This window comes from Hippoglossus hippoglossus, chromosome 8 (genome assembly GCF_009819705.1).
Source record: "Hippoglossus hippoglossus isolate fHipHip1 chromosome 8, fHipHip1.pri, whole genome shotgun sequence".
NCBI lineage: Eukaryota > Metazoa > Chordata > Actinopteri > Pleuronectiformes > Pleuronectidae > Hippoglossus > Hippoglossus hippoglossus.
In genome coordinates this window covers 11,257,982-11,272,390 of record NC_047158.1, presented here as the reverse complement: position 1 = coordinate 11,272,390, position 14,409 = coordinate 11,257,982, and the positions used below count along the sequence as shown (strand labels likewise).

Below are 14,409 nucleotides of genomic sequence, written 5' to 3'. Positions count from 1 at the left end.
AGGTGCAACGAGGTGCCTTACGTTGCGCCGATGGTAATGCCGTTTGGTGCATTAGTCTGAGTTTGTAGTCATGGCAACGAGGTGTTGACATAGCGCAATCGCACTCCGAGCACTGTGATGGCGATGACATTCAGGAAAACATAGAGCGAGTGTGCGTGAGCTTGTAAACCAGAGCAGGGTCTTTCCTATCCCCCTGTGCAGACAAAAAAGGACCCAGTGCCGACCATGTCACATTCGCTATTCCTCCTCTCGAGCAGAGCCAAAGGGATACATTACTACAATTAAAGTTGATTAGAACAAAAATAAAATAAAAAATAGCCACCAAATTTCACAGACTTCAACTGCTATTTTATGTGCCAGGTTTTTTAATTTTCAAAGTGACCTCTGCTAACAGAACATCTCTCATAATTATAACCAGTGTAATTAGCTAATTATAATAACAATAACAATATTACAATAAAGGTAACACTCGATTTAAAAAAACAGAAAATAATCAAAACTAGATAAAAACCCAAAATGAAAAACACTTATAATAGTTTGTTTTTTTAAAAGAGATCTATAAGGTTCTATATTTTTTCATTTAATTGTCTTTTTCTTTAGAAAAAAATTCACCCACCACTGTATACTGTACTTTATGTCACCTTCTCCTTCACCCAACGAGCTGCGCTTACCTTTAAAAATGCTTGGCAATGCCTGTCGTCCATTTAGCTCCCTGTTGCCATGAAATCCACTCACACACGATAACACTGAGATACAGTTGTGAAATTATCCTCTGCAAAGGAGCAGTCTTCATCAAAAGGTTCATGTCCTGTCTGTAATGCGTGGTGACATGAGGGGTCCTGACTGCTTGAGACATCGGAGCAGACAAGTCAGTGGGGGCTGGATGGAGGGAGCCATTTTGAGGGCCAGGTTATTTCCTGCAGATGCATGTGGAGTTCACTTAGTGGCACGATGAGTCCGCCCCACTGCTGGTCACCAGCTGAAGTCCAACAGCATCAGTCATAACACAACTTCAGTGTCAAATACAAATGAAAAAAATGTACTCAGCTATTTGTATGAACAAGTAGTAATAATAATAATAGTCATGTGGACGCTAATAATGATAACACAACAATAATATGTCATGTGCCGTAGTGATGGATCGTATATGTTGAAACCGAATGCTGATCAAATCTAGAATTAGTTTTTCGAGCGCATGCTTAAGTAGCATGTGCAAGTTTTTAGTAATATACGTAACATACTGTTGATCGTTGTGTTGTGTCGATCTTTAAATAACAAAACAAAGCTCAAGCTTGTTATCATTATTTCCATGATGATCATTATTATTAATACTGCAGCTGAGCTGGATACCAAATGATGAGGAGCTATAGTTGTAGTTCATATTTTCGTGGTAGTATCACAAAGATCCTATATCCACCAATGACCCTTTTAATGTAAATGCCTCGGGTGGGGGGGTGGACACTTTGTGCAGCTACAAAAACAGTTGAGACCAAAATAATTTCACTCAAATTTACTTTGCAAGGTTTTTAGTTTGCCTCCATCTCATGAAATACCTCTGTCCCACGTGTGTCCTTTAGCAGTACAGTCTGGGCGGTCATCTTGTCCCAACTTGAGAGTAGTTGTGGGAGGGCCACTACAACATCTGTGTCTTTTTTTGTTTTTTTTAATATATATTCTTCAGACGTTGTAGTTTTCAGTCTGAAGCTTGATAAGGTCTCTTTATAATTTATTTCTTTGAATGAAAATATATTTACGGTATATATAATATGTACTTTCAGTCACTTTTTATCTCTTTTATCGCTCATTGTCCTTTTTGCGATGGGATTTTTTCTCCTCCCACGATAAACCCACCAGAGAAGACAGTAGCCAGTAAGGTGTGAACGGGAAAAAAGGGAGAAAGGGAGAGTGAAACCACTGTTGTTGATCTGTCTCCCTGCAAACTCCAGGTCTGATACGTGTGTCCTGGACAGAATCGCTGCACTGCTCTAATTTTGCTTCCTGGAAACCTGGGGCCCATACCGTTCATCCAAACCATTCGCTTGGTATTCAGTTTTTCTCTGCCAAACAATAATCTAACAACATGGTCAATGGCCATTATCACATCGCCCTCCAAATACATACACTGAATATGTCTGGAAATATACGAATCTGTATAAAACCTAGAGGATCACTGCACATGTGCACATTGTAGCTTTCCACTCTGATTGTGGACGCATATGGAAATAGTTGGCTTGATCTTAGACTTTGGCAAAGACTTTAGCAGGTTGCACAGGTAACTGAATGATTCTGATGTGTCTGTTGTATTTTATAAATGTTTGTTTCGTTAAAAATTATGTGCAGAAGCTATTCTGGGCCTAGTGATCAGATATTGTCCTCTGTCTCCTTCAGTCTTTCTATCTGCTTCTCACCCACAAAGCAGTGACTATGTGAAATTTCATGTCTGCTGGAACCTGTCCATGAGGACAGAAGGCTACAATCAGTCTCATATACTCACAGACACTTTCTGTGTCATTGTCTCTATCCAGCATCCCTTTCTCCTTAACTCTTACTTCCACTCTCACTTTTACTCAGATTTGAGTCTCTTGCACATTTTCTTTGGAGCCACTCTTAAAAAGCAGTGGCTCATTCTGGCCTTTCCCCATGAGGCCTTTCAGAGAACTGTGGAGACCCAGCTGGGGAAGGGGTACAGGGGAGGGTAAGGTGCCACCTGTGGTATTTCCCCCACATGTGGAAGTTGGAACCTGGGAACAGGATAAGGATGTGTTCTGAGAGCAGGATGAGGGGTTGTTGTTGTTGTTGAGGCCCATACCGGAGACTGTGCCCATGCCCAGGCCCATCATGTTGTTGTTGAAGTGATGGGTTTTGTAGTAGTGGTTGAGGTGCTCTGACCGAGCCAGGTTTGGCAGGTTGACCATCTCCGGATGGTGCAGCCGGAGGCTCTGGCCCCCTCCAATTCCACTGCTTCCGCTCTGCGTAACGGTGGAGCCTCCTGAGATGCCGCTGCCTCTGCCACTCGCCCCGGCCCCAAGCTCATCCTCCACATTGATGATCTCAATGGCACGAGCAGGGCCATGGTGTTTATGCAGCTGGTGCTGCTTCCTCAACTTGTAGAACACCACCAGCATCACTGCTGCCATGAAGGTAATGGCTACAAAGCAGCCAATGATGATCTTGGTGGTCTTCATCACATCATCTAGACCTGAGAAGCCCGGCTCCGTGATGGGCGCAGTGAAGGTGGGTCGGGTGGTGCGGGGAGAGGGAGAGGACCAGCTAGTTGACAAAGTAGAAGCTGTGGTGGAAACACCATCTGGCCACAAGTGACCCGAGGGAGTGGGGCCAGAGTGAATACGAATGAAGGTCTCATTGGTGGCAACCAGCGCAGAATCCTCATCTCCTGGAGTCTCCACTGTTTCCACAGTGACTGTTGTAAAGTAGGTGTAGTTGACACTGGCGTCAGCAGCAGTGACATTGAGCACAGCAGTTGCTGTGGTGTTGCCAGCAGCATTGGTGACCATGCAGGTGTACTGGCCTGTGTCTCGCAGGGTGACATTTGTAAAGTTGAGCGTGCCATCATGCAGGACTGATATCCGCACCCGGTAAGAGCCGTGTGTCATTAGAGTGCCATTAGGGGTTATCCAGTTAACAGATGTCGTGGAGGTGCTTGTGCGACACTTCAGTTCAGCGGCCATACCCTCTGTGACATTGAGGTCTGTCGGTGGTTCAACAATGACAGGCGCATAGCAGGTGAAGTGGCTTTGGTCAAGCTCTCCAATGTACTTGCCCTTTAAGAATGGCGGCGCATGGCAGCGGGCACAGCAGGTGGTGTTGCTGGGCACCGTTTCTTTCAACCACCAACTAAGCCAAAGCACATCACAGTTGCAGACCCAGGGGTTGTGGTTAAGGTGTACCCTCTCCAGCTGGTGAAGGGGCGTGAAGAGGTCATGGGGCAAGGAGTGCAGGGAGTTATGGGACAGGTTAAGCTCCTCCAGGCTTTTCAGGTCATCGAAGGCATTACGCTCAATGACCGATACCTGTGAGTGCATGAGCCAGAGCTTGCGGAGAGACTCTAAGCCCTGGAAGGAGCCGGGTCGGATGATCTCCAGTCGGTTTCCAGACAGCTCCAGCTCCTCCAAACGCAAAAGGGCTGTCAATTTGGGAATGTCCTTCAGTCCACACATGCCCAGGTTCAGGTACCGTAGATTGATGAGGCCCACGAATGCTGCGTCAGAGATGAAATCCAACTTCTTGAGCTCACCCAGGTCCAGGCGTCGAAGCGAGGGCACACGGTGGAAGGCATAGCCTGGCAGAGTCTCAATGGGATTGTTGCGCAGCCACAGCTCCCGCAGCTTGCTGAGGTACTCAAAGGCATGTGATGGCACCAGTGTGAGGCGGTTGTCGAAGAGCTCCAGCGTGTTGAGGTTGGGGAGGCCATTGAATGCTCCGACTTCAATCTGACGGATCTGATTCTTGGAGAGTTGGAGGATCTCGAGGTGCCTCAAGTGCTTGAAGGTGTCAGACTTGATAATCTGGAAAGACAGATGAGGATGAAGTTATAATAAACAAACTCTGCAGATGTAAATAGTTAATTTCTCTGCTCATAATGGTAAAAGCGAATCTCTCCATCCTAGTGGCTATTGTTGATACCTGCAGGGGAAAGTGGGCTTTCAGACAGACTGACTCTGACTGCTGATAGCGACACGAGCCAGTTAAACATTCTTCCCAGCGACTAAGCCATGTTGTTGAAAAACAATATGCATCAGGTAACGGACTGAGAGTTTTACTGAATGCCCTGATCCACTGAAATAGCGGTTGTACAGTAAAACCCCAAACCATAATCCTGACCAGCTAATCAGCATAGTTATCTTGTTTTGATTTCTTTTGTTTCCCTTCACATAACAATAGGTTGACGAAGAATACACACGGGCCAGCAGAAGTTGTGAGATTAAAAAAAGGCAAGAATACGCGAACACGCTTAATTTGTAGTTAACAGACTGAAATTCAACAAATGTGATAAAAATCAGAAAATAAACTTTTGGTTGCATTGCTAATAAGGACTATGGTAAACCTACTGTGAGCCCATTCCTATTCCTAACACTGACCTTATTTCAGTGCAGGCTTCAGACACTGACGTTCTTTTCACACTGTTGATTCAATGAGACTCTGGGGATTTTGTAATGACACATTATAATCCCTTGATAACAAACTGATTATCAGTGTTGGACTATTCACAAGAGGTGTCGGCACAAATCACCACAGAGACAAAGCTAAGAAACCAATTTAATTAAAGAAAACAGTCAAAATATTCTGTGTGACTCTTTTCTTTAACCCATTTTACAAATGAACAACTGAAATCGATCTTTTTCTCCTGGAGGACACGATTCTGTGAAACATGGGAGCTGCAGGCCCTGGGCGCTACATACTAGCATCGCTGCCGTCCGTCCAACTCAAGCTCATTTGGCGAGAAGTCAAAGACAGACAGCACGTGAGCGCGACCAAAAGCCCCTTAAATCTGTGACTGTTTGAGATATGTGTGGCCAAAGCCCTCTGTGAGACACACAGAGACTCCTGGAGTCAGGCCATCGCCTCTTCTGTATGTAGAGCAGGAGGGGGGGTTAGGCAAAGAGGGGCCAGAGAGAGAGAGAGGAGTGGGGATGTTAAGAGGAGGTGGGAGCTGTCAAGGCTTTACTCTCAGGGTACTCAGTGTAGGAAAAAATAAGCCAGAGAATCTAGGATGCCTTCAGGTGTTAAAGCATTTTTAGATTTTTAATCATTTCAAATGGGCCTGCAGGATATGACAAACCAAATCGAAATTTGAAGGCTAAAAATGAAACACAACAAATGTTGTTATTAGTTCTTTACTCTTTTCTTCAATGTGAGCAGCATCGCTTTAACCGTCACACACACAATCATGCGGCATGATGTCCCATTTATGCTCCGTTACCGTCACATAACGTTTAATAAGATGTTTCCTCTGAGGAATAGAGGATATCAGGCTGCTCTGCCTGATGTACAGAGCAGTCTGACATGATTAGAGATGCACTAGACAATTTTAACAATGTCTAGGATACTCGTTGCTTTTCATTAATGTAGTGGAAATGAATTTTTAAATCACAAAAGAACAAAGCACTGTCAGCAACATGAGGAGGAATCCAATTACTTCAAATGCTGCTGCAAAGAGTAAACTCCAACCACTGTGTTTATAAATGTAGAGACTCGTGTGCTTTGTATCGATGGTCTGTGGTTAAATGATCTTCCCTTGCAGCTGTAAAGCCACAAAACACTGTCTAGGGACTCTAGATAAATTGGTAATGCATACAAAAGGCAGCACTATGTCATAGAAATATGCCTTGCTTTCAATTCATAAAATATTCCCTCAGTTCAGTCGAGGCTTTAGTGCACTTTTTCTACCATTATCACCGCTTACTTTTCTGTCTATTCTCTGAACTTAAGTTTCTGAGAGAAAACCTGTATCAACAAGTTAATCCTAACATCCGCTCCTGCCTAAGGTTCTTATGATAATGGGTAGAAAATGAATAAATAAAATAATGCATATATAAGTATAAAAAGACACATAAGTATAATCAGGTCTGTGTGGATTTATTTGAGCACTCTGAAGGAGAAAATCCTCAGTCTGTCACACGGGATATGTCTCTTCTATCAATAACTTGTATAAATGGCTACACTTACAATAAATGAAATCAATAACTGTGTTCGGATGTGTCGACAGGCCGTGAGCTGGAAAGACTGTGAAAACTAGACACAGTGGCATGTATGAAATGATAGAATGTGTGTATTCTACGTGTGATTTATGTTGTGATGCAGTTGTAAATAAAAATGAGAGTGAACCATGACCTCCAGTCGGTCGTCGCTATTCGAGAAACAACCGGCAGTCAAAAGAAATCAATAATACTTTCAGACAAGCATTAAATTACTGTGCTTGATGCGAGTTGGAGCAATAAAATATGAATTTATTTTAAATTAAAAGACAATTATTTATCATCTCTATATGTGCATCTCTGCCATATTTGTGTTGTAAACTTTTTGCTGTGTATATCGGTGCACAACACAAACCACATTGGGTATTGTGTTGGACAAAATTAGTTAGTTGGATAGTTAGTTGGTCTGGACCCTGGTCCGAGGCAACTTTCACACCAGTTAATTTGGTTCGGACTTTATTGAAACGTCCAGAGGTCCGGACCAAACAAGGTACATGTGAAAGTAACCATTGACAAGACATGCTTTGACCTGACGAGCGAGTATTTACCTGTATTGAGTTCTCCTGCAGATTGAGGTATCGCGTGTTGACAGATATGCTCTCGGGCACCTGCTCCAGGTTTTGCCTGGTGCAGATGACTCGGCTGGCCTGGTTGGAGCAGGTGCAGAGGGAGGGGCAGGAGGAAGCGGCTCCTACCAACTCCGGCCCAGGGAGGAGGAGCCGCAGTAGCAGCTGGGCCAATAGAAAGAGGAAGGGGGAGGGGCCGGGAAGGCAGGTCAGCGTGGCGATGCGCATGGCAACTGGGACATGACCCTGCTCTTTAATCCGAAGGTACAGGTGAGGTGACTCCACTCTGGTGGATTTGCGAGAAAAGGTTTATTTTCCCTTTGGTTCTCCAGTGGCAATTTGTTCTTTCTAATTCCACATCCTTTGAGATGTTTTGTGTCCTCTGTCGATCTCTGTGCTTTTTCCTCTTGTTTTTTTGCACATAGAAATATGCAGATAAACAGATGTTATTCCCTTTTTTTTCCTCCCGTGTGTTGTCTGGGGATTCGACTGAGGCTTTTTGTGAAGTGAGAAGAACCCAGGAGTTACTGTGGAAGAACAAAAGAGAGAGAGACAAAGACAGAGCAGATATTAAAGCAAGAACACAGACAGCGCGCCGTGTTCACCAACAGAGAATGAATAGAACAAATAATAGGTAGACATCTACAGTGTAGCTTATCATGGGACAGACTGTCTAAAAATCTGTGAGAAGCATTAGAACTTCTTTGTCTCCGCTCATATCAAATCCCACATAATCCCTGAGCAGACATTTTGTCAGAAATCAAATCCTTACACCCAGGGCAGGTGGAAGCCGATTTCTGTAATTAATGGTTCAAGGTGCTGGAACGGAAATACGGAAAACATGCAATCATAAGTAGGACAGCAGGATATGTTCTGTCTTTACAGGATGGCATTCAGCATGTAAACATGAATAAATCAGAAAGACATACATTTTTGAATCATTTGTATGATTGTAAACAGATGAGCTGCATCACACACCATCACACTGAAACAGTAAAGCAATTGTGGTTTTACCATAATTTCCACTTGGAGTTCCCAAGGCCGATTTTCTGTGGAAATGTTTAGTTTCAGAGCAGAAAGTACTGCAATTATTTTCATGATGCATTTAATTAATAAATGTAATATATTCGCTAAAATGTTTACAGGAAAAATGATCGTGGAAGATTTCAGATGTGTTGTGAAGGATATTAGGGCCTATCCGGAGGGGTAGGGTGTCCCACTTCTTGTTGGGATGGAGGGTTAGGGGCAAGTGTTAGGTCTTTACAGATTTCCCAGAATGCCTTGTGAATCACTGGCAAGATAGCTGCAAAAGCCATTCGAGAGACCCACAAATGTAGCATTTTCTCCATTAATAGGGATTTAAAAATTACGATAATAATCGTAATATGTTAGTTTAATATCGTTTCAATGTATTATGGTCATTCTTTACACCTGCAGATGTCTCTGTAGCTAGCATGCTACTGTTACATTGTTATTGCTGATTTATGCACGATAATCCCGTATTTTGACATAATTCCATGTACTTAATTTAACTAGCGTATAGCAGCGAGGTTGCTGAATTTAACTGCTCCTCAAATAACAATGCATCCTGGCAGGGTTGCCTACAGACCACAGCTCGTAGCCTGAAGAAGTGTGCTTTATATACGATTTATACGTGAAATAATGCAGAGCATCGAAGCTTGTGCTGTACCAGTATTGTCATAGTACGGAGGGAGAGCAGGAAAACGTGTCCTGAGCATTAACCTGGTAATTTGATTCACTTGCATTAGCAGAGATGTTATTTGTATATTATAGGTTTGCCACTTTAGTAACTGCAAACAATAGCATTGGTTTATTAAATATCTCAACAATGTTATAACAATGACATTCCCGGCAAAAATTTTAGTTGCGTCTATTTACATCGACAACTACTGATGACTAGTCAAGTTCCCGCGACGACTACTGATGATGTAATGGCTTCTTGAAGCGCGTCCCAAATCGTAGGGGAAGATTTCAACCACTACTCCTTGTAACTCTGTTTCAAGGGGCAATATAACCCGAGAAAACAAGGGGTAGGAGAAGGGAGAAGGGGTGAAATGGGATTTGGCCATTGAGATGATATCGTGCAAACCTCTGGAATTTTATTTAAAACAAATTTGAATAGCAGGATTTCAGTTAACTATTGAAAAGATTTACCATGTTGGTAATTTGTGGGCTCTCTTATATATTACTTGGATGCAATAAAATATCCAAAAATATTGACACTTGTCCATCAGAAGTTACCTGAGCATGAAGTGATGTCAAAGTGTTTCTTTTTTCAGGTCGACAATCACAAAAGAAAAACAAAAGGTTCGCAATTTATATCATTTTTTCATGTTTTTAAAGCTTCACTTGATTAATGATTTTGATTGTTAATCAATTATGAAAATTGTAGATTAGATAATGTTTTCTGCATCTAACAGAGGCAAAATGATGATATTAGCACATAATTATAATAATAATAATCAAAAATTAAAAAAAAGAATAAAACCATGTATGATTTTTAATCTGTAGAACAAAATGTGTAAAAAGTGAGTAAGTAACTTTCACGTTCATCTTCTCCATTTCAGACGTTTGAGAAAATCCTTATGAAAAGAGTTTTAGCCGACCAGCTACCAGCTGAATCGTGACCATAAAATATTTGATTCAGAAAAAGAAAAAAATATTGGAAAAAGGCAAAGGTACAAGACTGTGTACATAATTATTTTAAGAGTGGGAAGGGAACTACACAGCCAATGTGAACCAATATGCTGGCCCTCACTAACACTACACTCCAGTACATGACCTACTATCCAAACCCCCTTTTCCTCCCCCTACTTACATCTGGCTTTTGTCTAAATTCACTCCCCGGGCAGATTACTCTGCAGTAGACATGGGTTTTAATCGCTTCGGCTCTGATCGGCAGTGATGGAAACATGACACCCAGGTGAACGCACCAATTTGGCAAGACAGCGAGGAGAGAGCGCCTCAGTTTTTGGGGGGTTTGTGACATCGAACATGAGGCACCAGGGGGTGGGGGGGAACACTCCTCCGATGATGGGAAAGGAGTCACTCGCCTTTTTAGTGGTTTTACACACATTTAAATAACCTGCATATAACCCCTAATTTTGGTGAAAAAGTGGTAGAAGAAACCCACAGCATGCTTAGAAAGGGACATCGTGGTTGCTCTGTGGTAAACAAAATTAATCGCTGATCGTTGGCAGAATGATTTTTGTGGTTGTGGTAATCCTAACAATCTCTTCAAGTAAAAAAACATCCACTTTGTGAAAGCAACAGGGTTTATGGGGAGGACCATTAATAACACTACTGGTGTGAGATCGAGGCTTCCAATCATCACAGCCACAGTTTCATTTGTTAACGCTAATTATACCACGGTACAGCAATTAACAAGACAATGACATATTGATGTTTGAATGTGCAACCACCTTTAAAGGGATAGTTCACCCAAAAATGTTAATTCACTCTATATACTCAACACTATGCCTCCTGGTTACTGGTGCAGTTCTTGCAAGAACTCGTGATAGCTGCAGTTACTGCAGCAGTAATTAGGAGGAGGATAACAGCAAACATTTATTTATTTATTTTCTGGGGGGGCTTTTTTATCGCCTTTAATGGATAGGACAGAGTAAGCTTGTGAAAGGGGGATAGAGAGAGAATGGGGAGGACATGCATACATGGCTGTGTGTCGGAATTGAACCCAGGCCTCTGCGGGTTCATTGGCTCTACCAGGTGAGCTATATGCCGCCCCGACAGCGAACATTTAGGCTAAAAACATGGTGTAAATTAAGCCGTTTCGAGTGGATTTTTAATATCTGGACTTACGGACACTTTGATGACACAACAGGAGCAGTATGGAGGGATTTTATGTTTTTTTTCCTGTTGTTATTTTAGCGTTTGAAGGAATGGTCGCCATTAACTTCAATTGTATTGGATTTGGCTGCAACACTGTTTACCCCTGAAACTCCAGAAGTGTTTTGCGGAGTCAAACACATCACCCACCCCTCCATCAGCACAATGGTGAGTAGATAGAGTGCATTTTCATTTTTGGTTGAACTATCCCATTATTTAAACTCATACTTATCAAAGCAGGTTGCAGCTCTGGAAAACATCACTAGGCTGAATCCAAGTAGGAAAAGTGTAATGTTTTTTGCAGCAACAGCAGCATAGACTAAAATGCAAATTCCGCTCCTGTATAAGAACAGTATTGTGTGCTCCAGGGGCTGGAGAATGGTAGCGAATGCTGCAGTCTACATCAACACTAATGTATGGCCAGATTCAGTCCGGCTCCACCAGCAGGGAGAGCAAATCCCCCTCTACAGGTTATTTAGACCTGAATATCCTCAACTAAGGGCATCCAGCAATATGGATATGGTTATCAATGATGATGGTTGTAATGACGGAACTTTGACACGCAAACTCATTTGAAACGCTGAGCATCCTCACTTGGCACAGTAAGAAAGGAGACGGGGGTAAGAGAGAGAGAGAATGAGAAGGAAAGAAGGATTATTAATCTGATAGATGACTGTATGGCTGCAGGCGGAGAAGGGAATTATCAACACTACAGTAATAGATGAATACTGAACAGCTGCAGAGAGCGGGCCGGAGAAAGAGAGAGGGAGAGAGAGAGAAATAAAGAGATAGAGATGGAGACAGATGGAGGAAAGGTTGAGTGAGAGGGATGATGAGGGATAAAGACCCAGGGAGAGGTATAAATAGTGAGAAGAGCAAAAAAGAGATCAGTAAAAAGAAAGATAAAAAAAGTGGAAGAGGGAAAATAAGGAGGGAGAGAGGAAGAAGACACATTAATATTAATCATCTCTTGCTCAGTGAGAGAGAGAGAGAGAGAGAGGGGGGGGGGGGGGGGGGGGGGGTGGGGTCTCAATAGAGAGATGAATATAAAATAGAGAGAGATGGAGGGAGGGGAATGACAACACAGAGACGCATATAAAACAGAGAGCAACGGAGAGATGGAGGCAAGAGACAATATGAGGGGATGAATATGAAACAGGTGGAGACACAGAGACGGAGAGAGAGACAGAGAGAGAGAGAGAGAGAGAGAGAGGTTTCTCCTGAGTGCTGGATGTGTGGGAGGAGAGGTGGGGGTGAGATTAATCAATAATGTGTACGCAGTATAGTTCAATGACATTAAAACACACACACAAGGACGATATGATAAATCATATCAGCAGCATCATCTCCGCTCAGACAGAACAGGACGACGGCAGCGACGGTGGGACGACAACTGCAGCAACTGCAACACACGGACGGCGGCGGGGATGCAGCCGTCACCTGGGGGACGCCGGCTCTCGCTGCCCTGCAACTGCCCTTCGCCTCCATCACGACACACAGCGGTGCCAGCAGCGACGGATAAAGAGGCACTCAAGCGTTATTTTTGGCTCAGCTCTCACCTTTTTTTTTTTTTTTTAAACGCTTTTTTTAAATTTCCAGTCACCTTTTCCTTCCTTCTACCAGCGAGAACTACGTTGCAGAGCTATTTCAGGTAGACGGCGTCTGAGCGTAGTTGAAAAGTGCGAGAAAAAGAGAAAGTGGAGGCTGGGGTTAAGATGGTCGCTCAGATGTTGGGTGGGTGGGGTTGTGGTGGCTGAGAAGACGGAGACTAGTTGGAGCTGACAGCTGGTTAGAGGCTGTTTGATTGTGCTCTGCCTCGCTGCTGTCACTTCCCACATGATACAATAGTCTCCACCTGCACTCCTCCCTCCTCTTCCTCTCTCCATCTCCCCTGATATCTCCCATCTCCTTCTATAAAACGAGGAACACTCACTTTGTCTTCTTCTTCATCTTCTCTGTGAACACTTTTGCAAACTCATTCACCCTTCTCCCCCTCCCCCCCTTGTTTCCTCCCCTCACACTTCCTTCGTCCCTAGTGCAACAGACTGTATTTCCTGGACCTCCCTCCGCCCACCTACCCACCTGTATGACCCACTGTAGTGTCCACTATCAGGGGGGTTAACGCCACACTGACCTCGCAGTTTGATGAAAGATCAATCTGCTACAATGATGCATATTAATCCTTAACCCCAAAACACACACACACACACACACACATTCCTCATCACAACCCCCGATTCTCCTTCCACCACACACACACACACACACACACAGATGCACACACACAAACACACTGCAGCTTCCTTTCCCCCCTTTTGCTCTCTCTCGCTGCATTCAAATCTTAGCCAACAGAGTTACCATGGTTACCTATTCACCACAGTCTCACACTCTGTCCAGCTGTATCCCACCAATTCCACATCCACCCCGCTCCTCCTCCCCCCTCATTAGCACCCTATACACATTCATATAGAAAAGGCACGGAGCGAACACGAGTGTGAATGACATCGACTCTCTGAAAGACCATTAAGTCTGCGTTACAGCGGGCCGCATTCAGGTTTTTAGCACCGATCATTTTAATTTGTCCAGAGTGTCGGCCCAAATGACAAACAGCCATAAATCACACACACGCAAAGGTCAGGGTCACTCTTCCTGAGAGTGATGATGCAGTGACAGATTAAAAGGTAAGCAAACTGACATTCTGGCGACTTAAAAGAAATTAAATGGACATAGAAATAATCAAATGAAAGGGCAGCTTTTAGCACCTTAAGGCCCTAAATCAGTTTCTCAATATGAGCGCTGGGCCTTGACGTGAAAACACATAGAATTTTCTGCCCAAGTCAAAAACTGTTTTGGTTATGGCAGGAAATATTTCCATATTTCATCACATGTTACCTAGAACCAATCACAACATGATGACAGTTGTTCTTTTTCCACATGCTGCTATCCTGTTACATTACATATCATTTAGCCGACAACGACTACGCCTTGCAGTAAGTGCATTCAACCATGAGGGTACAAACCCAGAACAGCAAGAATCATGAAAAATCTAAAAAAGACAAACTACCAAGTGCTACATATAAGTGCAACTTGACTTAGACCATCTTCTTAGCCAAGGTAGGAGTGGAGGAGCGTGTAGTGTTAGTAAACTAAGGTAGGTTGAAGACCAGTCGAGCTGCTGCATTCTGCATTCCTGTCAACTCTTTAAAGGAGACAAATTATGCTTTTTCAGTGTTTCTCTCCTCTAGTGTGTAAAACTTTTT

General features: G+C 43.3%; 1 protein-coding gene across 1 annotated transcript in view; it reads right to left on the bottom strand.

Annotated features, from left to right (window-relative positions):
* Positions 1 to 347: 347 nt before the first annotated feature.
* Positions 348 to 14,409, bottom strand: part of lrrc4ba (leucine rich repeat containing 4Ba) — a 35,955-nt gene continuing 21,893 nt past the window's right edge. Inside the window, exons 2-3 of the mRNA XM_034593409.1 lie at positions 7,265 to 7,809; positions 348 to 4,526 (exon numbers count right to left, since the gene is read on the bottom strand). Of these exons, the coding sequence (XP_034449300.1) occupies positions 2,568 to 4,526; positions 7,265 to 7,510 (2,205 nt within the window). The 5' untranslated portion in view covers positions 7,511 to 7,809 and the 3' untranslated portion in view covers positions 348 to 2,567. The remainder of the gene's footprint in view (positions 4,527 to 7,264; positions 7,810 to 14,409) is intronic.